This window comes from Anguilla rostrata, chromosome 10 (assembly GCF_018555375.3).
Source record: "Anguilla rostrata isolate EN2019 chromosome 10, ASM1855537v3, whole genome shotgun sequence".
NCBI lineage: Eukaryota > Metazoa > Chordata > Actinopteri > Anguilliformes > Anguillidae > Anguilla > Anguilla rostrata.
Window position 1 is genome coordinate 19,537,054 of NC_057942.1, and position 25,197 is coordinate 19,562,250.

Genomic DNA, 25,197 nt, shown 5'->3' on the forward strand with positions numbered 1-25,197 from the left:
AGTGGGCTGTTTTGGGCCAGAGGGGGAGATAGCAGTCTGTATCATCTGTGACTAATTCCCCTCAGTGAGAATATGATCGCTCTCCATACAAAGAGTCTTTTTCTGAGGGCTTAACGGTGGGGTCCCCGCAGTGACTCAGTGCTGGGAAATATGGAAGACATATCAGCAGTGCTGCTCCCAGCTCATTACAGAGTCTCTGCCTGCACCACAGCGGCATTAAAATCAACATTACAGCCGTTTCTACCCCGACACACCAACTTCAGAAGCATCATCCATCAGGATTGACTTGCTCCCATCTCTTGAATGCTTTTTAATTGCATGCATTTTAATGGACTTGCCACTGAATGCCAACTACTTCATTCCCATGTTTAATAAGACACCCGAGCTGCATTAGTCTCCGTGCTGTGATTTGAGACGAACACAAACTGTGCGCAGGAAATTCGTTTTTTTGTTTGTTTTTTTTTTGTTTTTTTTTGCTACAGTAACACACTGTAAGTAAATGTCGAATTAGGGGGTGGAAAAAAACCTGCCTACATAAGTCTATACATTACAGGTTATTACATTACATTATGGTGTGTTTGGACAAATACATATTGTTTCTTGATTTTGTTATGTACTCCACAATTTTAGATTTGTAATCAAACAATTTGCATGTGGTTAAAGTGCAGATTCTCAACTTTTTTGAAAGGGAATTTTTATATATTTTGGTTCCACCCTGTCAAAAACATTTTTTAAACATAGCCCTTCCTTTTTCTGGGGACCATAACATTTGGGACATGTTAATGTTACATAAAATAAAATAGTCATGTTTAGTATTTTGCTGCATATCCTTGCGTGCAATGACTTGAAATATGTGTGCCATAGAGCCATCACCAGTTGTTGAACATCTTCTCTGGTGGTGCTCTGCCAGGCCTATACTGCAGCCATCTGCTTCTGTTTGTTTTGGGGGCTAGTTGCCTTAGGCTTTCTCTTTAGCATATGAATCACTTTCTTAATTGGATTTAAATAGGATGAATGACTTGACCAGTAAGGATTTTACCAGTTTTTGTCTATGAAAACTCCTTTGTTGCTTTAGTATTATGTTTAGGATCATTATCTTGATGTAGAATGAAGCACTGTACAGTCGGTTTGGAGGCATTTCCTTGAACTTGAGCAGAGAAGATGGTTCTGCATACTTCAATGTACAGTAGTACACTGTACAGTTCATTCTGTTGCTGCTATCAGCAGTTACATTATCAATGAAGACAAGTGATCCAGTACCTGTGGCAGCCATACATGCTCATACTGGAACACCACCACCACGTTTCACAGGTATGGGGGGGGGGGGGGGGTGCTGGGGGTATGCTTTGAATCTTGGGCAGTTCCTTTTGAAACTAAATGAATCTTGGTTTCATCTGTCTAAGCAACAGTAGCTCTTAGCAAACAATAACCTGGACATCCTGTGTTGTTGCAGCTAACTAGTGGTTTGCACCTTGCAATGTAGTCTTGTTTGTGAAGTATTCTGCAACCAGTAGTCACCGGCACATCCACGCCTTGTGAAGAGTGTTTCTGATTTGTCTGACAGGAATTTTTCTTAATTATCGAGAGAATTCTTTGGTCATCAACTGCAGAGGTCTTCCTTAGCGTACCAGGCCCTTTGCCATTACTGAGCTCACCAATGCTGTCTTCTTAATGATGTCCAAAACGGTTGATTTTGGGAAGCCTAAGGTTTGGCTTAGTTCTCTGACTGTTTCTGACAGAAGTCACTGACGTTCTCATCTCTTTGACAGGTGTTTGGGGTTTTTCTTCATTATGTTGAGAATTCTTCAGTCATCAACTGTCTTCCTTGACCTACCAGGGCCTTTGCAATTACTGAGTTCACCAGTGGTCTCTATCTTTTAATAATGTTCCAAGAAGTTTATTTTGGGGTGGTTTATATCTCTGACCATGTTTTCTTATTTCTCAGCCTTATTTATTTATGGGTGTTTTTATGCATTTTGGTTTCACCAAATATAAATTGTAGCACTTATTATACGTTGTCCCCCCATTTCAGGGCAATATAAGGTTTGGGACAAATGGCTTCACAGGTGACTCTGATTAGTCACGTGTGCTCAGCTGTTTCCTTCGTGTAGATATGAGAGCATTCAGCACTTAGTGTTAATTCAAGACTTTTGATTGCCTTTGGAGTCCAGAATTGTGCCAACGAAAATCAAGGAAGCCATTATGAGTTAGAGAAAAGATAAGCCAAACCTTAGGCTTCCCAAAATCAACTGGTCGGAACATCATTAAGAAGAAAGAGAGCATTGGTGAGCTGAGTAATTGTAAATGGTCTTGCATGAAGTTGCATGAAAAAAACTACAATTTTTTGGGCTTGTTTTAATAAATCTGGATGCTTGTTCTGAAGTGTAATAAGCAGCCCCATTTTTCCACATTCATGGTTACTATTGCTTAATGGCACAAGCTACCTTGTCAGTGTACCTTGGCAATGAGCTATTTCCCCTAGTTTGGAATCGCTTTTTCTTTGGCCAGATATGATACTGCTCTAACAATTTTACTTTTGGCACCCCACCCTAGTGTTTCTTTCATCTCCCCGCACCCTTAGCACCCCCCAGGGACCGGCAGACACCATCACGCTTCTTAACATTTTACAGTTCAACCACTAGTGAAACAAAAGTGTATAAAAATACCCTTACATAAAAGCTGAGAATGCATTTTAACCACGTATGTTTTATTTTTTTAATTGTGGAATACAGACACAAATTAAGAAGTATGTCTTTGTCCCAAACGTTATGCATTATGGAGCTGCATTATTTATATATAAAATACATATAAATATATACATATACACTGAAAAAAACTGAGGGGGGCACATTTTATGGCACAATCTCAAACTCCAGCATGGTTTAGTACTCTGTGGATGAGAAATGGTGAAATAAGTAGGCTTAATAGAAACTGAATTTATCAATGCAATTTTGTGACAACATTTCTGTCAGCAGAACATTTATATTTATACATCACATGCAGCCATGGAAATATGTTTTTACACTAGAGAACTTGGATTTGCCCCAAAACAAAGCAATGTATCAATCATTGTCCTTTCATTTTTCTTTGCTGAATAAATTGTAGCAATGGGCCATTAAAAAAGATATTTTTCTTTTAAATCACACAAGGGGATATATCTGACAAAAAAAGTTTCTCTATCCCCATCAATAAATAAAATCAGCCATTCTTGTGAGCACATGATTGATTACTTAGTTTCTCTTTGTTGCTGAAATCACATGGTCTGGATTTTTCTGACAAAAAACTGCTTGTTAATGCCTGTCTTGGTGGTGAACAGAGATTGTTTTGTTGTCTTTGAATGGAAACGTAGCTTGCGATTCAAACTGCAGTGCCTGTCCATGATTTGTTTTGCTTTTCCCACTTTGATTGGATTGATTCTGATGTGTATAACCACTGATGTAATGTTATATGGTGCTGAAATTGCTGCTTTTCAGCTCTGATAGCCCTGAGCTCTGGTTAGAAACATCGGTTACAACGGCTCAGAGGACACCTCTCTGTGCCTAAAACGGCGACGATCTGTCTTCCCTCAATTTCTCTCCGGGTTTGAATCGAAGCCGTTTGGTTTCCTTTTGAAAATGAAAGAAACTGAACCATGAAGGGCTATGAATCATTAATGACCTGGCCGCCGTTGCCCTCAGTGATGTTGTGAGTAGACGTCTTCCCGGCAGCGCCAGCAGGTTGGGCGTGGGAGTGGGCGCAGGTGTGTGCAGGGACACTGGCAGACGGGCACGCGGCGCCACAGCGGGTTGGTGTGGATGTGAGTTCAGAGTGCGCTTGTGGTGCCAGCTTGGATTAGGGTGAGTGAAGGAGATGTGGGCTTGTTATGGAGGCACTTAACTGTCACTGGGCTGTCAGTCTGACCGCAAAGCTCCAGCCATTGCAATCAGCTTCAACCTGCTGACAATAAACTTTAGTAATGGTGACAGCTGCCCTGCAGATGGGTGTGTGTGTGTGGTTGTGTATGTGTGTGTGTGTGTTTGTGCAAGAGAGAGAGAGAGAGAGAGAGAGAGAGAACAAAAAAACAATCTGTTTTATTCATTCATCAGTCCAGAGAAAATACATTTTCTCCTGTTGCATCCAGGAATTATCATACGCAGGTGCCTCACGGATAACTTACATAAGAGATAAGCAAAAATAATCACCAGATGAAAACACCACGCTCGCATACAATATCAGTGGCGCATCAAAACACCGCTCAAATATTCATCGCCAACTCTGCTTCACACGCGGTGTGCTGGTTGCCATTGATTACATGTACCGTCAAAATGGCTTCGGCTTGAGCAGAAAATATAAAAGCTGCTTCAGTTGTGGTTATGATCAAAAGACAACCATATCTCTATGTGAGGCAGGGGATGTTTTCAAAAGCACTATCAGACTCCTCTGATCGCTTACGCTTACAGATAGATTGCCTAAGAGAAGCCGTGCGTATCGCCTTCACAGTCTGCTGACACACCAGCTTCTTCTCAGCTTCAGGGAGCTCAGAGTGACACAGGGTGGCCTTCAGCTCAGGTCTGTGATACAGCTCTGGAAAGGGTCTCACTTTTTAATTCTATTTATAATGGTACCTTTATAATGGAGCAGATGGAGGAAACTAAATGGGCTAAGTCGCCTTTCCCACATGAACGGGGAGGATTCCTCGCATGCAAAGCATTTGTAGCCTCTTTTGATCCGCTGATGTCTTTGAGTGACTGTTGCAACTCCCGTGAAGGTGGAACTTAGTAACTTGCCTGATTTTGTTCGGTGAAAAAGCAACGTCAGTCACCTTTCCACCTTTAACGGCCCCCACCCGACCCACCACAAATGCTATGTCCTCAGCCTGTAGATATCTCTGACATCTGTTTTGGGACCATGAGTAGTTATAAAAAACTAAGGAAACACCAGGTCTTTCCTGGTGAGTAGAACAGCCTTAGTGCGGCCACCCACTGTGCAGGCATACAACATTGCACTGTGTGTGTGTGTGTGTGTGTGTGTGTTTGTGTTTGTGTTTGTGTGTGTATGCATGTGCGTGCGTGCATGCATGTGTGTGTGTTTGTGTATGCATGTGTCGAAGCATGCAGATATGTGAGTATGTGTGTGTAAATGTCTGCGTAACTATTGAATGACTGAAAGGTCATAATGCCTTCCAGTTTGTTATGTGATGCTCTGCGATGTAACGCCTTTGAACACAGCAGCCAGTTTTACTTTTCAATGAATTATGTTGTAGCTGTCAATGAAAGTTAAGGGCCATTGTAAAAAGTGCCTTTTTCTGATTAGATCCACATGTACTATTTATTATTTTATTTATTCTTTATTGTCCAAGATTACTGACAAGTCCACCTGCCCAGTAAAACTGATTGATATGTGCCATAAAAGTGAAACGATCAAGGACTGAATTAAAGCAATGTTCTCTTGAATCCATTTTTAGTACATAATAACAACAATAAAAAGGAATTTCTATCAATCATCAATCAATGTGGTAATTAAGTGCCATGGCCTTAAATCAGCTGGTAATGGGCTAGGAGGTGAAAGGCTGTTAAATGTTGCTGTGGATTTGATAAGCTCTCTGATCCTCGGCCAAGGATCAAGACTACTTACTCTGATGCACATCTGTCGCTACGGTAACAAGCGATGTGCTGACTGAAGGAGCCCGCTGTCTACACTGTGTATATTTCATCCTGGAATAGAAATATCTGATGACCTTTAAATACAATTATAATTAAAATAATTATTTAAAAAGCCTAGTTCAAATACCTAGTTCTTTCCCTTTGGGGAATTGTTTTCTACAAAAGTAACCTACCCTGAGGATAGATTCACAGTTTGAAATGTACCATTCATTAATTTTCATTTAATGTTGTTACATCCAAGGATGTATTTATTGTCAATCGGTCCAATTGTCCCCTTCTAATTTGTTTCCGTCTGTCTGGCCGCTCTCTCTCTATATATATCTTGTTTCCGCCTTTGTCTCTCTCCTCCTGGCAGGTTGCTCCACCCACTACAACGTTGATTGAGGTAACAAGCTGCAGGTGTGGGAGAGGGCGGGACAAGCATAAATACCTGGGAACTGAGACGTGGGTTGTTGGACTCCTTTCTCCTGCCACCAGACTATCCCTAGAGCAGTCATACCTAACAGTTGGGAAAACTACTTTGGCCTGTTGTGGCTCTTGGTGTTGTGTGGAAAACTAAATTATTAAAGCAGTAAACAGATTCCAGATATTCTTCCCAGGAAGCTGAGTAGGGAGTGGGTGCCATTTTGTTTAATTATATATATATATTTCTCTTGTTTAAGGTTAGAAAGGGAGGAAGGTAAGATTCTTTGTTCTTTTGTTCTCCTTTGGTGTTTGTGTTTTATTAGGGTATTTAGTTTCCTATTTTCAGGTGGATGCATTTTGTTTATTATTTTGGCCTGGCCCAATCCTGATGTTTGTTTTTCATGTCTGCTTCCTTAATAAATTGTAAGATTTTTGTTGGGAAATCTGGTTGTGGTCTGGTTGTCTGGGGGTGGGAGAAGGGACTCCATCCACATATTTTATGTTACGGCTCAATCCTAGACTGGGACGTAACAATTTGCATAATGATGAATTTTTTTTTTTTTTTTTTAATTGACTCCAGGACTGCTTGTTGTAAATAGGACTGATTTTAAATATTATCCCAGGTATCTGCAGAAGCACTTTGATAATTACTTTCTCCAGGGAACAATGGCTTTAGCACACCTGGGATTTGAACCTAGGTACCTCTGGTCACTGTGAAATCTCTTTAGAAAAGCTATTAGAATTGATCTGACCATGTAATGCGTTCAGAGGCACTAACGATGTCTGTAGACGATGAACAAACTTGGAGAAAATGCAGTCAGCCGGCCAACTTCACACCAGCATTATACAGCCATTTTGTGAATGGCACACTCAATGTCTCCCCTGTGCAGTCACCCTCTGGGTCCTCTGTAATGATAGCTGAGCACTGTTGAAACGCATGGTAGCATTGAAAAATTCTCATTGTGCTGAGTGCATGGTGCTTGTTGGTCAAGGTCACGCCTGTCTCTCTTGGTTAAGTGCCTGCCGAGGCCCCCACACCCTACCATGGCTGTCCTCCAGAATACTGGTCTTTGGAAATGTGCGTGGTTCATAGGAATTATTGTTATTTATTTTATTTTTTAAAATTATTATTATTGACTCTAAATTTCCCATAGGTATGAGGTATATGAGTGAATGGCGTGTGTGTGCCCTGTGATAGATTGTCCAGGGTGTATTCCTGCCTCTCAACCAATGCACACTGGGATTGGCTCCAGCACCCTCCGCAATCCTGACGAGGATAAGCGGGTATAGAAAATGGATGGATTATTATTATTATTATTATTATTATTAGTGGTAGGCTAGCAGTGGTAGTAGTAGTAGCAGTAGTAGTAGTAATAATAATAATAATAATAATCATGTACATTTCAGTTATTTTTTCACCTTGTTAACACACTGTTTAACTTGCAGATTTGTATACAGCTGAATATCCAATCCAAAAGATTTATTCACTCACTCGTAAACTAACATCTGTGTGTGTGCTTCGGAAATAGGTCAAAACTTTTTCCCAAATATCATTATGACTGAAATCTCATTTACAGAGTCGCAATGTGGAGTAGTGATGTAACCCATGTGACTCTCCTCACCCATCAAAGCACCCAGCCATTTAATCAAATATCAGCCAATCATATGGCCATTTGAAACTGTGAGCAACCAGTTACTTTATGTTTTACATCATATCAGCAAATTTAAGTTAAGACAATGTTTGCCTAATATTAAATGCTAACCTGCATGTTTTTGGCAAATTTTTCTGTTTACTTGACATTGCTTTCACTAATGAGTAAACGTTTACAAATGTTAGCGAATGTTATTGCAGTTTACATGCATATAATCATTATATAATGTCTGCTTATTTATTTCAAACGGGTCTGTTGATGGATCATATGCAACCAATGGGAAATATGTCACTTTGTGCCCCTCCATGTGTGTAGTGTAACCCATGTCTCTGCACGTGCGTGAAAGGCTGTCGATTGAACATTCTCTGCCCCTCCATTTTCCAGGTCAGTGGTTCAATTTCAAATTTGAACGGCTGCAAATAAAAGCAATTTCCATGTGGAGGGTGCAGTACATTTCACAGCCTATAAATTTAATCACGCCACTGCTCAACAAAAGCCAGGGACACTACTGTCCAATTGTTAATAGGATGCCTCTGCAATAGAGTGAAAATATACTATGCCTGTGGTGTCGTACAGCTGGGTTATAGTGCTTTAGTATTTTAGACTCAAGACTTTCATCTTCATTAACACATTCCGGTCTCCGTTTTGTATTTACGAACTGTTTAATTTCTGTGAATCATAAAGGCATGACTAATGAACCGGGCAGTACCTGATGATTCCAAAAGGCTGACGGACCATTGAGTAAGCAATGGTAGCAATGGTAAAACTCTGTAGTTTCCTCCACTGGAGAATTCTGACATTGCACTTTCATCCCTTGTATTGTTATTCCTCATGAACTTGAGTATGTAGCTGTGTGTCTGGAATTGATGTGCAAAGTTGTTTGATAACTTCAACTAGCTTTTGCGTCTCATTGGGAAATCTGCGTATGTCAAACATGGGTCATCTGTATTGGACAGGTGACTATGGAGTAGAGATTTTTGTAACATCATCTTTGTTTATGTGTATGTCTGTGTGTTTGCTGAATTGTATTTGTGTGCAAGATCCTATTCTGACAGTGATCTGACCTGTTACTCAGTTTGCCCATTCAGTCTAATAGTCTCGTTTTAGAAACCCATTTCTCAAACCTGTTCTCACATCTAGGGACAAGAACATCCTCTATCCTTATGCATTATTTATTTCCTTAGCAAAAGCCCTGGATGGTTCAAAGACCGTGTTTATCTGATACCCATTTGAACCAATGGGATTTTTTGCCTGTAGCCACAATAAACTGCAGGGCATTTTTCCTCAACTCAATTTTGCTTTTATTTTTAACTTAGAACTCAAAGGGTAACCTGGAAACAGATTGGTAACACCCACATCAACACCTCTGAATTTTACTCACTAACTGTTTAAACACCTGGGAATTTTATCAACAGCTTTTTGAACAACTTTTTTTTATCACCAACGCTTTGGCAGCAATAGCATCCCTATGAGATTTACAGTAAACCCGCCGTTCCCTTCCAGGCTCTGGAGCGCAGTTAACCATTGGCTAATCCAGCGATCTCATTGCTGATCCAGTCTGCATTAATTGGAAGAACAGTTTACATCTCCCCTATGTTCCACTGCTACCCTTTATGGAAAAGCGCTGTTAAATGATACCGATACAAATTTTTGAAAATTATGCCTTTATTCTGTCTTTTTAAAACGTTTTATTGCTTGCGGTTGCACGAGCAGAATCAATTTTGCAATGAAACAGGGTAAGTTTCTGAAAGGTGGTACTGAATTCTTGGGCTCTGCTCCCTAATTCAATTCCACCCAGCCTCCGCCAAGTTCCTCTATTTAACTGTGACAAATCTGGATGTCGGGGGACAAGCACACAATGCATTCTCTACAGCTCTCCAGTCAAAGCCTTTTTGCCTTTTTAAAACCCATCTCACAGTCCCAGCCATGGAAACGACAGCTGATCTAATGTGCGTGTAAACAGGAAGTGAGCAGTCGTTTGTGCCTGCACGGGAACTAATCACATAAATTTGATAATGTGGTTAATGTCACTGTCCTTTCATATGCTAAAATGGGCCGTTGTGGCTCGAGGAAAGTAATGAAAGTGTAATTGCTGTTCGACACATTCGAAGAGCCAAAGGAAAAAGAAAAAGCTGCAATGCCTTCATTTATGTTTTCAAATCACACCAAACTCACAAAAGCTTTCAAATGTAAATTTGAATGTTAGGGTGCTGTATTTTAATTTATAAAGCTTGGAGGAAATATGCATTTCCCTTTGAAAAAGAATAGTGTTTGAATTCCTGAGAATTCTTTAATCGGTCGGCACTCTCATTTTCATTTCAGAACATAAAAGACACATTTTCATAGTCCGCGGTACATTTAAATCAGACCAGTGCCCTGATTGAACAACAGGAAGTGAGTAGTTTTTTTTTTTTTCACCTGGCAATTGATTATACACAGATTAATAGAAAAGAATGGCTATAATTGCATAAAATGTGTTATGAATGCAAATAAGCGCCTCTCCTTAATTTTCTATCTTACTCCAGGTGTTAAGAAATGCCTTTGATCAGATGTGAAGGTCTAACCACGTTCAGTCATCAGTTACACAATGCTTCCTGACAGCCGTAATAGTTGAAAAGATGGCTGGCTTTCTCCTCGCGGGGGAAAGAAATTGAAGACCTGTAGAAATTATGACAAAAATGAATCAGCTTGTTTCCAGTTATATTCTTAATGTGCAGCTGGATTTTTTGGAAAGATGACTGGAAGCGTGGTTTCATTCTTTGAGAATTATTTGCATCTTTCAGCCGCTTTGCTTTCATTATTTTAAAAAGCGTATTCATTCATGCTAGAAAAGGTTATTGTGCTCAGTAAAAACTGAATACAGGTGTGTGAGGCTAGGAGCCAGCAATAGACAAAGCAGCAGAGATACATGTATTAATTTAGCATAGCACTTTTTAGCAGGGATGTTTGGGATGGTTTCAGCCATGCAGCTTTAATATAAAATATTAAAAATCATCCAATTCTGTGAGTTGTGGACTTATCAAGAAATATTGTTACGTCCATTTGCTGGTCATTCAATTGATCTTTTCTATGGATGAATAGTTCCTTTTAATACAGTCATTATTATTCATGCACCTTTATTTGTACACCAAATTGAAATGAATCATTTTTAAAACAACAAAGGTAAATTTACAATGAATGCTGTTGAATCAGCACTTCGGCTCAACTTCAAAAATGGTTGTGTCTGCTACCAGCTTTTTAATTTATTTTTGCATTCAGAGATCACTTCATACCAAGGGTTTTTTTTTTTTTTTTTGAGTTAAAAAAAAAAAAAACAAATAAGTAAATAACTGTGCTCAGACAACTGAGATGGGGCACAGTCACAAATGTAAACTAATGCAGCAGACAAGATTGAATAAAATAAAAAATATATGTTTTGATGGCTGCTATGATGGTGAACTGTCAAATTTCACAAGAAAAAATTTACTTTCTGCACCTTTATAAAATGAATGATTTAAGACAAATAAAAATAATTAGTCCTAGGCTTAAACATTTATCAAAAAGAAAGACATGCTATCTCATTGTAGGTTATTGCATATTAGGACCACATTTTAGGCATCCTCATTCAGGTTCTGTGCAAGGAAGCCATGCACTTTGTAGGGGTTCAGGGGATACCAAACAGATAACTACAGCTACATTTACACTGCAGTTTTTAATGCCGAAATTAAATTTATGATGATGTCTGATAGACATCATTATGGAGAACAGTGAAATTATGATGATGCTATTGTGACAGAATATGGTCATACTGTCACAACAATATCTAAACAGTTGACTCTCAAGAGATTTTTTTTTTAATTTTTTGGCAAAAAATCAACAGACTGTTTGCTGCTCTGTTTGGTCTGTTGCTTTTAAATCAACTTCAGTTGACTTTGAAACACAATAGAAATGATTAACCGATTACTTCCTATTTCAAAAGCATGAGATTACTTTCAGAACTCTGTCACTCTTTCCCCTCTCTCCTAGTAGTGCCATCCTGGTGGCTAAATTCAAAGTGGAGCCTACAACATCAAGAAGGGGAGGAGGTGTATGCGGTAGAGAGAGTGCATTTTAGAATATACATATACAGAAGCAGTTGGCATTACAGTTGTTCTTCATTCTATAATTGAAAATACACAAGCGACTGCTTTTTAATAGACAACATTTACATACCACAAAACTGAAAAATGGTATGTTTCAAAAACCCATCACTGTGTGGATTTTCATAACTGGTTATGCGATGATCGTGACAGCCCTAGTGCATAGTTTATTCCATTGCAAATGAGATCATTAGGCATAGACTGTATGAAACATACCCATGAAATACTGTATGTATATAAACAAAGCCAAACAACACTTTTACCTTGTGCAATTTAAATCCACCTTCTGTGCGCAACTCAGTGGTGTCAATCCCTCACAAAAAAGTTTAAAAGTACACTTTTCTAATCAGCAAGGTACAGGTAGTGTACTTAAAGTGCACTTTCACTTTATAAACGTAAACTTCTATCATTGTTCAAGATACTTTGTCTACCCATTTAGGATACAAAGTTTAGAAGCAGTTCATAAATTGAATACTTAAAGCATAGTGCCAGGAACTACTATAAGTATACTTAAAATGGTGCTTAGAAATATAGTTTAAAAGTAAATGTGACGTACTTAAATATACTTTAAAAATTCAACTTTTATGTACTACTTTAATAAGGGATACAATACTCTCCAATTACTTTCTCTGGTTGAATACTTTGTTGGACAAGCCATTTCAGATCATAGATTAGATGACATTCCATTATAATCTCTGCTAAATTGGAGCTGAAGATAATTTTCTCTGTCTCTTCTGAGATCATTCCATCTTTTCTTTACATCGGCTCCATCACATTGAACAGCCCCTACAGTGCTGACTTCACATGTGATTGAGATCCCCAAATGAGACCAGTGGCACCATATGGTGGTGGGGAAAGTTGGATCCAAGGGCCCTGACTGGCAGTGGCCCAAATGGAAAAAAGAAACCGGTTTCTTTTTCTGGGGTGGCCTGGTTGGTGGGGCCCAATGTGAGATCTTTTCGTGGGTCCCAAAATCCATAGCAGCACCCCTATCTGAGACCTTTCTGTGATGGTTAAATTTCTCAAAATTAGTCTTGGCACATTCGCATTGCCTCACGTTGCCGAGGTCTCTGTTCACCTGACATTGTTTTCACTTGTTCATGGTTGTGTGGTTACTTTATTTTGCATCAGTGCTTGAGTGAACCGGTTGTTAATGTGGCATGGATAGCATTTGTACTGTAGCACAATCAACAGCATGTTGGTATTTTTTTATGAGTGGATCTACCCTAATGTGTCTAAACCTATTTAAAAAGGCAGCTTAGAGCTACATTAAAATTCAGAGTCAAATGGTTTGTTGGAACTGTCACTGTGTGCCTGCTGAAGGCTGAGCCCCTGAGCATCAGAGCATCTCTGTTTACGCTTTAAAAAATAAATATAGATGATTGCCTTATCCACATTTTTCCCCGGTTGAAAATCCCCAATCGTATACTGCTATATTCATTCATCTCCACAGCCGATGCAGGGGAAGCTGCACTGAAACATGCAATGTTGCCAGCTGCTTCTTTTCACATTACAGCTTGCAAACTAAGACATGAGAAGATGCTACATGTGCAGTTTCAGCAAGGAAACCACCGGTGACCAATTGAGCAGTGGGGGTCACTGCAGATCAAGCAGATGTGGATCCTAGCTTACTGAACCCTCCCTCACCCTGGCCGACGCTGCCATGATTTACGCATCACCCTGAGGGGCTACCAGTCGCAGTGTGTTCTGGCGAGATTACAATTTAATCCTGGACCACAAGGCCCATCAATTCACTACAAGAGTGCCTTTACAAGATGAACCAGCTGACAATCCCTGCTAACACTTTTTAACCCAGCTAGTTATTTACTTATAAATCTTACCTGTGAGAACATAAATCTTAAACATTGCTCTGTTAATCACAGCCTTCCCTTTTTCCCCACTGCAACCAAGAACAGTACAGCCAAGCTGTGAACCAAAATATTTGGTCCCCTTGGAGCAGCTGACCTCCATGCAGTTCACTGTCATGGAGAAAAATAGACAGTACAAAACTAAAACATCAAGTGAATTTACATTAGTATTTAGTATGTGTTAATTTTTCATGTTTATATGATTTCATTGGAGCTGTTCTGAGAGTTGAATATGGATAAATCTAATGGACATGAAAGAAACGAAAACAACATAGTTTTATTCAAGATCAGTTCTTGGTGAATTAGTATCGTAGGCTACAGCTATAGCTAACAGGCTGTGTTAGAGAGACACTTAATTAATATAAAATATGTAGGCTAACATTTGTGGTAGGTGAGCTGGCACTGAAGTGTGGCACTTGAACTATAATTGAGAAACTCAAGTAGATGGCTACATTTGGGGCTTATGAAATTGCAGTCACATCAGGATACTAAACTAGTCCTAAGCTGTTATGATAGTTGTTAGGTTTCTGCAATCAATGCACAAACCTGGAGAGCAATCTGATCCAATTCAATATTTATTTTTTATTTTTACATTGTGTTCAATCAACAATCAAAATAGCAATAATGTTATTTTCTATCATTATATCCCATGGATCTTAAAAATAGGTACATGGGCAAGTGTTTTGTTGTCTCCCCAGAAAAATGTTTGTCTTGTAAGGCACTGTCCATAAATTCATCCTTCTGTTGATCAATTGGAAAAAGTGCAATTAGAGCCTAGCTTGTCAATCAATACTGTTTCCTTACTATTACTTTCCTCCTTCTATCTATGTGTTTCCTTGCTGATTGTAGGCCTACACTGAAAATATTACACATTTCTGAACGTAAGAGTGTTTGAAGACTTAATGTAGCATTGTCTAAATCTCAGGAACCGTGCACTCATTATAAAGCTCAAGGGACCACTGATACAAAAACTGAGAAACCCTTATTTGCAAATCCTGTTAACCAGCATCTTTTACAAATTATCACATAATAAGATTTGATGAACAGCAGTATAGCAGTATAACTATCAGCATTTTTTATATATCTATAAACTGTCACTGTTAACAATGGTATGGTACGTACATAATTATTGTAAAAGGTATGAAAAATAATAAAGGGAGAAAGTTGTGCTGTAACAACAGTCACTTTGTACTGCTGCATTCTCTAGAGTGAAGTGTCACTGAATTCAGATACTGTAGACACACAAACACCCGTACCCATACGTGCAGTACAGTCATGAATGCCCAAACGCACACGCCCACTCATACACAATGAATGCACACCGACACTGCAGTCAACTGTTGAGTTCCTTAGCATTTCGAAAACTCTGTCTTCCCGTTTTGTGCACTGTGGGGGTCACTATGCACTGGGCTCGAGCCGGGTAAGGCAGGTGGGGTGGGCGATGAAAGCGGGGGAAGGCAGGTGACATGGCAGTCCCCGCACATCCGTTCAAACAGATTTCATTTGGTTTGTTTCTAGATGTAGAAACACACCGCACTGTGTTGTGATTGATCCCATCTCCCCTCTCTGCAGAGATGTCCGGGACAGGAGCAGAGATCTCCCTGGTGCACTGGAAGCAGCAGTGGCTGGAGAATGGGACACTCTACTTCCATGTGTCCCTGAGCAGCGCCGAGCAGCTGTCTCAGGTGACCCCGCCCCCAGCGCAAGAGCCCGCCCACGTCCTGCACGAGCACGTGCACCTGCTGCACATCTCCGTCATGGTAAGCAAGCAACCACAGCCACTGCGGAGGGGAGAGAGAGGAGTCACAGAACCACACCTACTAAAGGGGCGGGGCTTCCATATCCTGTCAGTCACTAACTTCTAAACCTTTCGATTAATTTAATTCACAATACAATATATTATGATGATATACGATGCTGGAATTTTGTAGACACTCTTATCCCGAGCAGTTTACACATATTGCTTTTCTAAATGTATGCGCACAATACACATATTTAGCTGGATGTTTACAGAAGCAGTTCAGGTTAACTGCCTTGCTCAAGGGTACAACTGGGTGACTCCAGGGGGGAAATCTAACACACATCCTACAAACTCAGTGACAAACCTAGTTCCTTAACCATCACTACACTGCCACCCAAGCTGGCACCAATCAGCGATTCCCTGATCGCACAAGATGGCTGCACTCGTTCTGGGGTTTACGGACCCTCAATCTTCCATTGCATCTCTCATTTTAATTCTTTCTTATACCTGCTCCCTTTGCTCTTTATTTCCCCCATGTGTTATTTCTTCTTTTTTTGGTACGGCGGGGTGTACGGGTTACTCCGCCTGCTGACCTCACAGCCACACTGGGTCATTTATTTATACTGTTTATTCTAAATATCGTGCACTTTTATGAATCATGGAATCGTTGAGGTATCCTGGAAGCGCTGCACTGTCTAAACACTACTGATGAGCTTCAACTTGGCTACTGTAAATCGACCCGCACGTGCATAGAGAAGAAACAGGTATCAGATTCTGTGTGTCTGTGTGTATATCCAGGCCCCATGTGGCGCAGTTGCTGCTGTGTAGCAATAGTCAGAGAGGTGCTCTGCCAAGGTGGTAATTAAGCACCCTTTATAAAACATCCTGAGATAATGCATTTTCCAAGCATGACACCTGCACAGCGGGTATAAAGTCATGTACATACATTTCACACAGACACACACAAACACGTATGCGCACACACACATGCACATATGCACATGCAAGCCCATGCACACACTTTACTGTATGTATAGACATGTATACTCGTGGATACACAAGTGCCCACGCACACAAACACAGTTTTACTATTATTCCAATACCGTGTGATTAGATACAAATCAGTAAAGCATTAATGCCATGATACCCCAACATATAAAAACATAACCTGATCCGCTTATCAAATTACAAAAAAATTATGGTCCACATTTGTCCTCTTCAGCTAGGTGGAAGTTATAATAATGACAAAATGACTTATATTTGTGTTTGAGACAGGAACAAATGGCATAGCAATTGTACATCTCACTTTCAAACATGTATTTATAGTATACGTATCATAGTCGTACTACATATACAGTACGTATACATCAGTGGTGATTTTATTAGGTATACCTGCTCTTTAACACAAATAGCCTCCTCCTCCAAACAGGGAATCATTTGTCTGCTATAAATGAAGCATGCTGACATGGTGAAGAGTGTATTGTTATTCTTCCACTATCCTGGATGGATCCATCTCGCCTTGTGTCAATGTTGCAGACTGCTGGTGGTGTACTGGTGTGGGAATGGTTTTTTGGCACATATTAAGCCTCTTAATACCATTTCAGCACCAATTGAATGCCACAGCATTCCTAAATATTGTTGCTGATCATGTGCATCCCTTATGGCCTTACCGTTTCTATAATAATTACCAGCAAGATAATGCACCGTGTCACAAAGCTCACATCATCTCAAGCTGGTTTCACAAACATGACAATGACTTCTGTTGGACTCCACAGCCCCCAGATGTCAATCTAATAGAGCACATTTGGGATTAGGTAGGACAGGAAGTTGTGGCATGTGGCCACAACATTTGTAAGAACTGTGTGATGCTATTGAATCAGCATGGGCCAAAATCCCTAGGGAATGTCTCCAGCATTTTGTTGAATCTATACAAAAAATTCAGGCTATCCTTCCCAGTACAAGAGGTGTGCCTAATAAAGTGGCCACTAACTGTTTATATATCGGGGCAGGGGTGAGTGGTAGCAGTTGTGCGTATAGTTGGGGCCTTTTTGGTGGAAGCTCTCTCCTTTCTGAGTCTGCGCTTGTCTTGTGTAGCACAGTGGAGGTTGTTGTCATAGAGTGCAGCTCCTTTACAGACTATATTTCTCCAGGTCTCCCTGTTGGTTGCTGTGTCCTCCCAGGTGTAAATGTCTATGTGGCACTTTTTGATGTTTGCTTTGATGTTATCCTTGTACCTTTTCTTCTGACCTCCTGGGGCACATCGTCCTACAAGCAGCTGGGAGTATAGGACTTGTTTCGGCAGGCGCGAATCAGGCATACGGATAACATCTGAGCTGGTGATGGGCGATGGTGGCAGTGATGGCGGGGATGTTGGCCTCCTCCAGGACGCTGGTGTTGGTGCGTCTGTCCTCCCAGCTGATCTTAAGGATTTTTCTGAGGCACCTCTGCTGATGTGCCTCTAGTGCCTTCAGGTGCCTGCTGTACGTGGTCCAAGTTTCTGACCCATACGTTAGGGTGGGCAGCACTACCACTTTGTAGACCAGGATTTTAGTCCCGGCCTGGAGGTTGTGGTTTTCAAAGACCCTAATACCGTATATATATATATATATATATATATATATATATATATATATATATATATATACACTGTATATGTGTGTATTTTTGAATTCATCTTTTTGCCATATTTGTGTGCGGGTTTGTGTGTGTGTGGTGGGAAATGATTGATGATGTCTGCAAGAGAGAGCAGTTGATAAGTAGACATGTTGAGAGAGCATCATTAGCTGTAATGCTGTCTGAGGCTAACTTAACAGGAAATTGTCTGCACTGCCGTCATTCTCATTTTACTCTATGCAAGCGGGGAGACGTTGTTTCTTCACCACTCTCTAAGAGCTACTGTACAGGGGAGCTCACTCTGACTTATGGAAACCTGGCTGAAAGGTAGCACAGCGTGTGATAATGAGCTTAGCACAGTCCTTTTCACTGCTCTTCTTCGGGTTCATCAGCTCTGATTGGACATCCCGTAATTACTCGGCTCCTCCCCCCTCCCCATTGTACTGACATCTGCTTTGGCGCAGCACTGAACAATATTTTTTTTTAAAAACTAGAGGCATCATTTGTTAGCATAGAATTTTTTTTAGCATGTGATTGACAACCTGGACTCACGCCTTGGATTTTCACATCCTTTCCACATGAGGCCAATTGTTCTACTGACCATTACAGATCAAATGTTACAGTTTCGAGTCAAAGCCAATCCGTCAAATGGAGTTTGATATATTCAGACTGGGGGGCAGAGGTACATGTATATCATTAGTAAATCTTCAAAACTGCAGAAATCAGCCTGGTTCATTGTCCTTTGCATGGACAGGTAAAATCTCGCCGTAGTGATGTGAAGGGCAGAGAGCATGAGTCCAGGCTGGGCTGAATGCTCTCTAACAGTGTTTGCACTCCTTTGTTCCAGTGTACCCTGATGGTGCCCAACCTGCAGCTTTACTTTTGGGGCCCCACACTCAGTTCATTATCCACTGCCCTGCTTTGCTACCTGGCTATTGTCACTCAGAATGCTGGATGTTAGTGTTGCTGATATTTTGTCATTTATTTATTTCTTTATTTTTTATCTTTGGCGGGGGGGGGGTGGCTTTGAGGTGGGCTCAAGCTGACTCCTCGCTGACAGTCCTGGTGATACGCGGCACCCCCACAGGGTTTATGACTATGTGTTTGGAGCTCACTGACGCTTGCCTAATGGTGTAATTGTCCGTGGCTTCGCTGCTCCCTCTATGTGTAATAGCCGCTCGTTTGGCGCGAGCTGCCTGGAGCACATGGGGAGCTGCTGTCGATAAAAATATCTACACTACTGATTCTGTCTACACGGTGTAGAACTGCTCTGCTCTGATCAAGGTTATTTCTCTCTCTCTCTCTCTCTCTCTCTCTCTCTCTCGCTCCCTGTCTGTCTGTCAAATAAATTGAATTGGCTTTGTTGGCATGACACGGAAACAATTGCCAAAATATGTGCTGTCAATATGAACCTTAAAAATAGGCAGCAATACATTGAGCTGTAATTAAAGCGTACCTAGTTAACAAACAAATGACTGTCTGCACCTGAAACTGAAATGCAAATGTTAATTTAAATCATAATTCACATTTAAAGTGCGGTCATTTGCATGACAACAGCAAGGTATTTTTGTGGCAGGGCGCATAAATACTTACAGCAATACAGAACAGTGTACCAACTCCATCCACAACATCACTGGTGCATATGCAGTCAACACAAATGCACAATACTCTTACAAACATTACAGGAATATAGTGACTTCTGCATACATCATCACTGTGAATATAAGAGTATTTTGTTTCTGGATAGAGTGCACATATCAGTGTGTTTCTGAGCTGCTAACAGGAGCTCTATTACAGCAGTGATTTACACACTGCTGCTTTGGAAGGTTCCCAGGTAAGTACATTATTAGATGTGGATTGAATAGATGTTGTATCTCATGTTGCTAGTGTAAGAGAACAGGCCAGTTTGCACTAAAATTACACGGCTGCGGCTCACCATAAAATACCTTTAGGCTGTGGAAAGCAGGAGGGCACCTTTACTGAAGTAGATGAAAATACCCCAACACTGTTAAACAAAAAGTTCAGTTTAATATTTTGAGTAAACCGATTGATTTAATTTGAGCAGAACAACTTAATCTGTTCAGATATTTGCTGGTCTTCAACTTTTTTGTTATTCAATTGAGTTATAATGACCATTTTTTACGCAAAGACAGCTCAAATCAATTATTAAAATTACATTTTTCTTTTACGGCGTGCCAAAGGAAAAAGACTAAACAAAACAAAAAGGCGACCATATTGTCCCCTTGCGCTGAAAGCGCTCATGCGAGCTTTCGATTAAAAAAGGGATCGATTGCAGCAGTCGCCCCTGTCAGATCCCTTCGCTTTCTCCTCTGGGACCTGCTGAGGAGGGCGGCCTGTGGAATCATTAACTCCTTTTGCAAACCACTCCGCCTCCACAAAAGAGTTCTCATGCCGATTAGAGCGGCCTTTCAAGATGCACGCCACCACAGATGTTTAACAAAACCGCCTGGGCGCGCCTTGAAAAAGCAATTTCCTTCTGTCAGAGCTGGCCGGAATGCTGAATGGAGTAACTGAGAGAGGAGGCGTGTGAGGTGGTGCAGCATATTTTTGCCTGACTGGCGATCATCAGACTGCTGAGAAAGACTCTGTGAAACTGTGAGGATGTGGAAGTTTCGAAAAAGATTTCTTTTTCTGTGCAGTTACTGTAGCGAAGGCATGAAGTGAACATGATTACGGGATCTGGAGTTAATGTGAAGGACAGTGCAGGTACCCGAGCAGCTGACCACACTACAGGGCAGACAGCCAGAGGTTCTTCATGCAGAGAGTTCTAGGACAATCCTTGCTTGTTTGCATATGCACTGCATTACATATATTAACAGCTGCAGTCAGCTGTGCTTGGTTTACCAGATTAAATGGGAAAAAATATAATTGCAGCATTACCAGATCATGTTAGTAAGAAATACTGTATCTATTTTTTTATACCAAAAAAAAAAACCTTGTTATACAAGACACATATATTTGCACAAAATGCATTAAAATGCATACCTTTGTAATCAAGCATGACTGAGGAATATCGTAAATTATTTCTTTACGTACATATTTATTTGTGTGTTTGTAAGCAGGATGGTAACTCATTCATCCAGCCCCAGAAGTCACCATGTGGTCTTCTCCCCACTGTCAGGGTGGCATCTTCTCATACATGAGAAAGGACTCCTTGCTGCCTGCAGTACCTGGATAATTGCAGCTGGAAAAATACTACACGTGAAGCCTATAACTATCGAATTGGATCTTATTTGATGTGGAAGAGGCTCAGGTGTCAATCACTAAAATATATCTTCAGCATACTAGCTCATCTTCATTTTATTTATTCATTTTTTAATAATTTGATGTGATTTCCGTGTGGCTGCCAGGGTATGAAGTTGTCACACGTCATGTGCCAAGAAACCATATAGTCTTCAAACCCTTGAAGGAAATGACCTGTTCATACCTGCTTCAGAATTGATATTAGTGGTGTGGCAGAAATGTGAAATATAATTGCTGTCACAGGCAGTTTAAAGCCTGAAACTGAAAGCTAGTCAGATTTTCTGTGACTGCACTGCATAAGCAGGATATTTGATTGAAATAATGTAATGCAAAGTAGTGAGATGTGATGTGGGAACACATTTAATGTTGACCAATATTTTTTTATTTTTTTTTCAAAATTATACATACAGTGCATGGTACTGACTGCCAATTGATCAGAAGAGATATGGTAGAAATAAGATATTAATATGATTTTAGCGCTTGTCAGTCAAGATTTGTGTCTATAAGTAATCAAGGGGAAAAATAAAGAAACTGAGAAACCTAGCCAGTTCAGTAAATTTTCAAACTGAGCAAATGTAATTGGCCTGTCATATCACTGCTTAGCTAGCTAATAATTTATTGTCATTCTTAATACCCAGCAAACTAAGAAATGGTTCAATCTATATGCACCACTTAAATACTTGCAGATTAAATGTAAAGAAATACACATTTCACAAAACTTTTTATATTTCATTTGAGTCAAATGAAATGTTAGTTCTAGGTTTAATATACAGGAAAACTGTCATCTTAACAAATGCTGTTTTAGATTTATTTATTATTATCATGTTTTTGCTCTACCTCCCATCAGCCTCTTAGTTTCTGTGGGTCTTGCCCTTTTTAAAATTTTCAAAGCCACTGAGAGACTTTGATAAAGTATTTCACCTCAGTGCAGTCTGGAGTTTAAGCTTGAAAAGAATTAGTTTTGCATTAATGCCCTGCTGTTCTGAGGGTCTCATTCAAGAGAGAAAAATGACTGCCTCTGTATATTTCTCTAATGACCGTGAATGTTTGCATTGCCAGTCTCTGCTCTCAGCTAACCGCCTTCACATCCTCATTCTCTTTAATGTTCTCTGTAATCCTTTTTGTCTGGAAAATTGTTTTGACAAAATCCTGTAGAATATTTTGCCACAAGTGTTACATGTCAACAGGGTTGGGATGCCCTTTTGAATTAAACAACAATATCCCGAGAGAAAAGAAATATAAGAATGATGAAAATAGGCTGCAAATTCCCAATTCTTTAGGAGACTGTGAAATTGAGTAAAGTGGTGTGGTTAAAGAAAACTCACCACTTAAAATAATTTTGATTAATGCATTATCACCCATTAATTAGCCTTTAATTGCTTGGTAAGTGTCCTTATCCCAGACAACTTGCATAGCTTATGTTTCATTCTACATGCTATCCTTTCATACATTTGGATATTTACTGACACTATTCAGTTCCAGTGCTTTACATAAGTTTACAACAACTATGCCTCTTCTGGGAATAGAGAATTCAGCCTTTTAGCCTAATTCGAAAATGTTATACTTTATAAAAGACAATGTTCTGTAATCAATAGATTATATTTATACATTATAAGTCATTTATGTAGGTTGCATAAATTTCTGTTGGTTCTGCAAAAGGATTTAATTAGCTTACTTCCGCAACTTCTGCCCATTCGAAATGCCCAGTCCTAGCTCAGGTGCTCTGTTCTCGCCAGTTGAGAATGTTCAGTTCTTGTTGCCATGTCCTCCGTCAATTTTTAGAGGGATCCCACTAGCAAAAACCCAAAATATGCTATTTATTTCTGTTGTCGCTTCGTTTTGCATTGCAGTCGGCCAATTGAGTTGCCCTGGCCTTCTGGGGCAATTGTATTAGTTTGAAGAGGTTGGGGAAATCCTGTCTGGGCGCTGCTACAGGTCGCATTGGGTCACACTGCAGGACTCGTGGCTGCAGTTGGTGTCAAATTACTGCAGCGCCAAGCCATAGGGCCTGGCCATAGAGCTTTATTTATACTGAGACATACAGAGCCAGGCACAGGGCACACGGTGTTCTGCAGACTAGGGAAAGGACACTTAGGCAGCACGGTCTCTATCTGTATTAAGACATAAATGCTTGCTCGTCAGTTCAGGTGCCATCAGGGGTATCAATAAAATGTGTAATATGCTAACTCAGTGGTACACAAGCATGCTGTATCATAACAGAAGAAAAATGAAACTTTAAATCAATATTACAGATGGCCTAGAACGTGATGTATTACCCCATAACCACAGGGTGGCTTTTTAAAATGCCTCTCTCTGGATCCATCTGTGTGTAATTAAAAAGGCTGACTCCCATGAAAAGCTGGGGAACTAATTGGGTACAGAAATGAGGTTTCATAAAACTGAACAACTTCATACCGAGGGCTCTGTTATTATTATTTTTTATCCCCGTTGCAAACCTCGGATGCACACAGAGCGAAAATATACAAGGATTAATTAGAGGGAAAATATGAAACAGATTTTGTCATTACCTATAAGACTACTTTCTTGTGCTTTGAGTAATGCATTTTCTTATGCTGTTAAATGCTTAATTTGTGATGACACGCAATGTTTTGCTGGGTTTAACGGCTGCTGAATTGCATCTCTTGGAAACTAAACACTGTACTTATTACACATTGAGCCAACATTGTGTAATCAAACACCAAGTATACTTTCCAGAAGTCTCCATACGGCATGTACAATGCCTTTATTAACAAGGAGTAACATCATGAATCATAAATAAAGCAAATATAATTCTTAATGACACAATTAGACATTGCGAATTCCATTTTCACATGTGACACAAACTATAAAGCCACACTTTAATTGTGGCTCTGATGACAAAAAACCAAGTGGTCAGGCTTATGAATGAATTTTGAACATTTTAAGCTGTCAGTGGTGATGAAGATGAATGATTATACATATTGTAAGACGCATTAGAAATATATATTGAATACTACTAAACTTCAGTTATATAGTGTTCAGATTTGTGTGATTTGTGTCTGATCGGTGATAATTATTTTTTTTAAACATCCTTGATAAAGACAGTAGTGATAGTCCCTTAAGACCAATAGCTTTGTTGGTGTAATTACTTTCTGGTTCTTGTAAATGTAGTTACACACTTTCCTACACAGAAATGACCTTCAATAGTGCAACATAAAATCAATATAGAATAACATGTTGCAGCACAAATTTTCTGTTTCTGCCACATGCTACAGGCCTCCATGTACGGGGAATATGAATTGTGTTATTTATGACATAAAAATACCCAGTAATTCCCATAAGTTATTTTCATCTCACTGTAAATAATATCTTGTTCAATTTTAGTGACTTAAAAAATTAATAATCTGTTTCATATCAAAAATAATAATTTCATATTACAGTTAATATATGTTGCTAAATGAGCAGAATGCATCAATGGATTGTTTAAAGCAATGAATATACGCAGATATTTTTGCAGTTTTTCAAACAATTACTGTGTATGGAAGGTTCAGAATATAGGAATGCGGCAAATTTCAAAACAGAATTTTGTTGCTGTTCATGCTCAGACTCTCCTGAAACTCCCCTATCACTGTAAGGCCTTCTAATTTATCACAACTCATCCTTTAACACTGTGGTTTTCAACCCTGGTCCAGGAGTACCCCTGTGTATGCTGACCTTATTGCAATTCCTGAGGCATTAGCAGTTGTTAATTGTTTTTAATTAGATACTTTTGAGGTCTAATGAGAGATGATTACTCTCTCAATGACACTTATCAGAAAGACATTCATGTTTAAAAGAATTAATATTCCATATTGATGTAAGGACATTCAGCCAGTCAGGTCAATTTTTAGTCACCTAATGCTTTCACTTTCTGTT

The 25,197-nt window shown here is 39.8% G+C and overlaps 1 protein-coding gene across 4 annotated transcripts in view; it reads left to right on the top strand.

Moving 5' to 3' along the window:
- LOC135265195 (astrotactin-2-like) overlaps positions 1-25,197 on the top strand; it is a 454,017-nt gene that overhangs the window by 59,172 nt on the left and 369,648 nt on the right. For all 4 annotated transcript variants that reach the window (XM_064354593.1, XM_064354592.1, XM_064354591.1 and 1 more), the window contains exon 2: positions 15,258-15,445. In XM_064354593.1, coding sequence (XP_064210663.1) covers positions 15,258-15,445 — 188 coding nt within the window. The remainder of the gene's footprint in view (positions 1-15,257; positions 15,446-25,197) is intronic.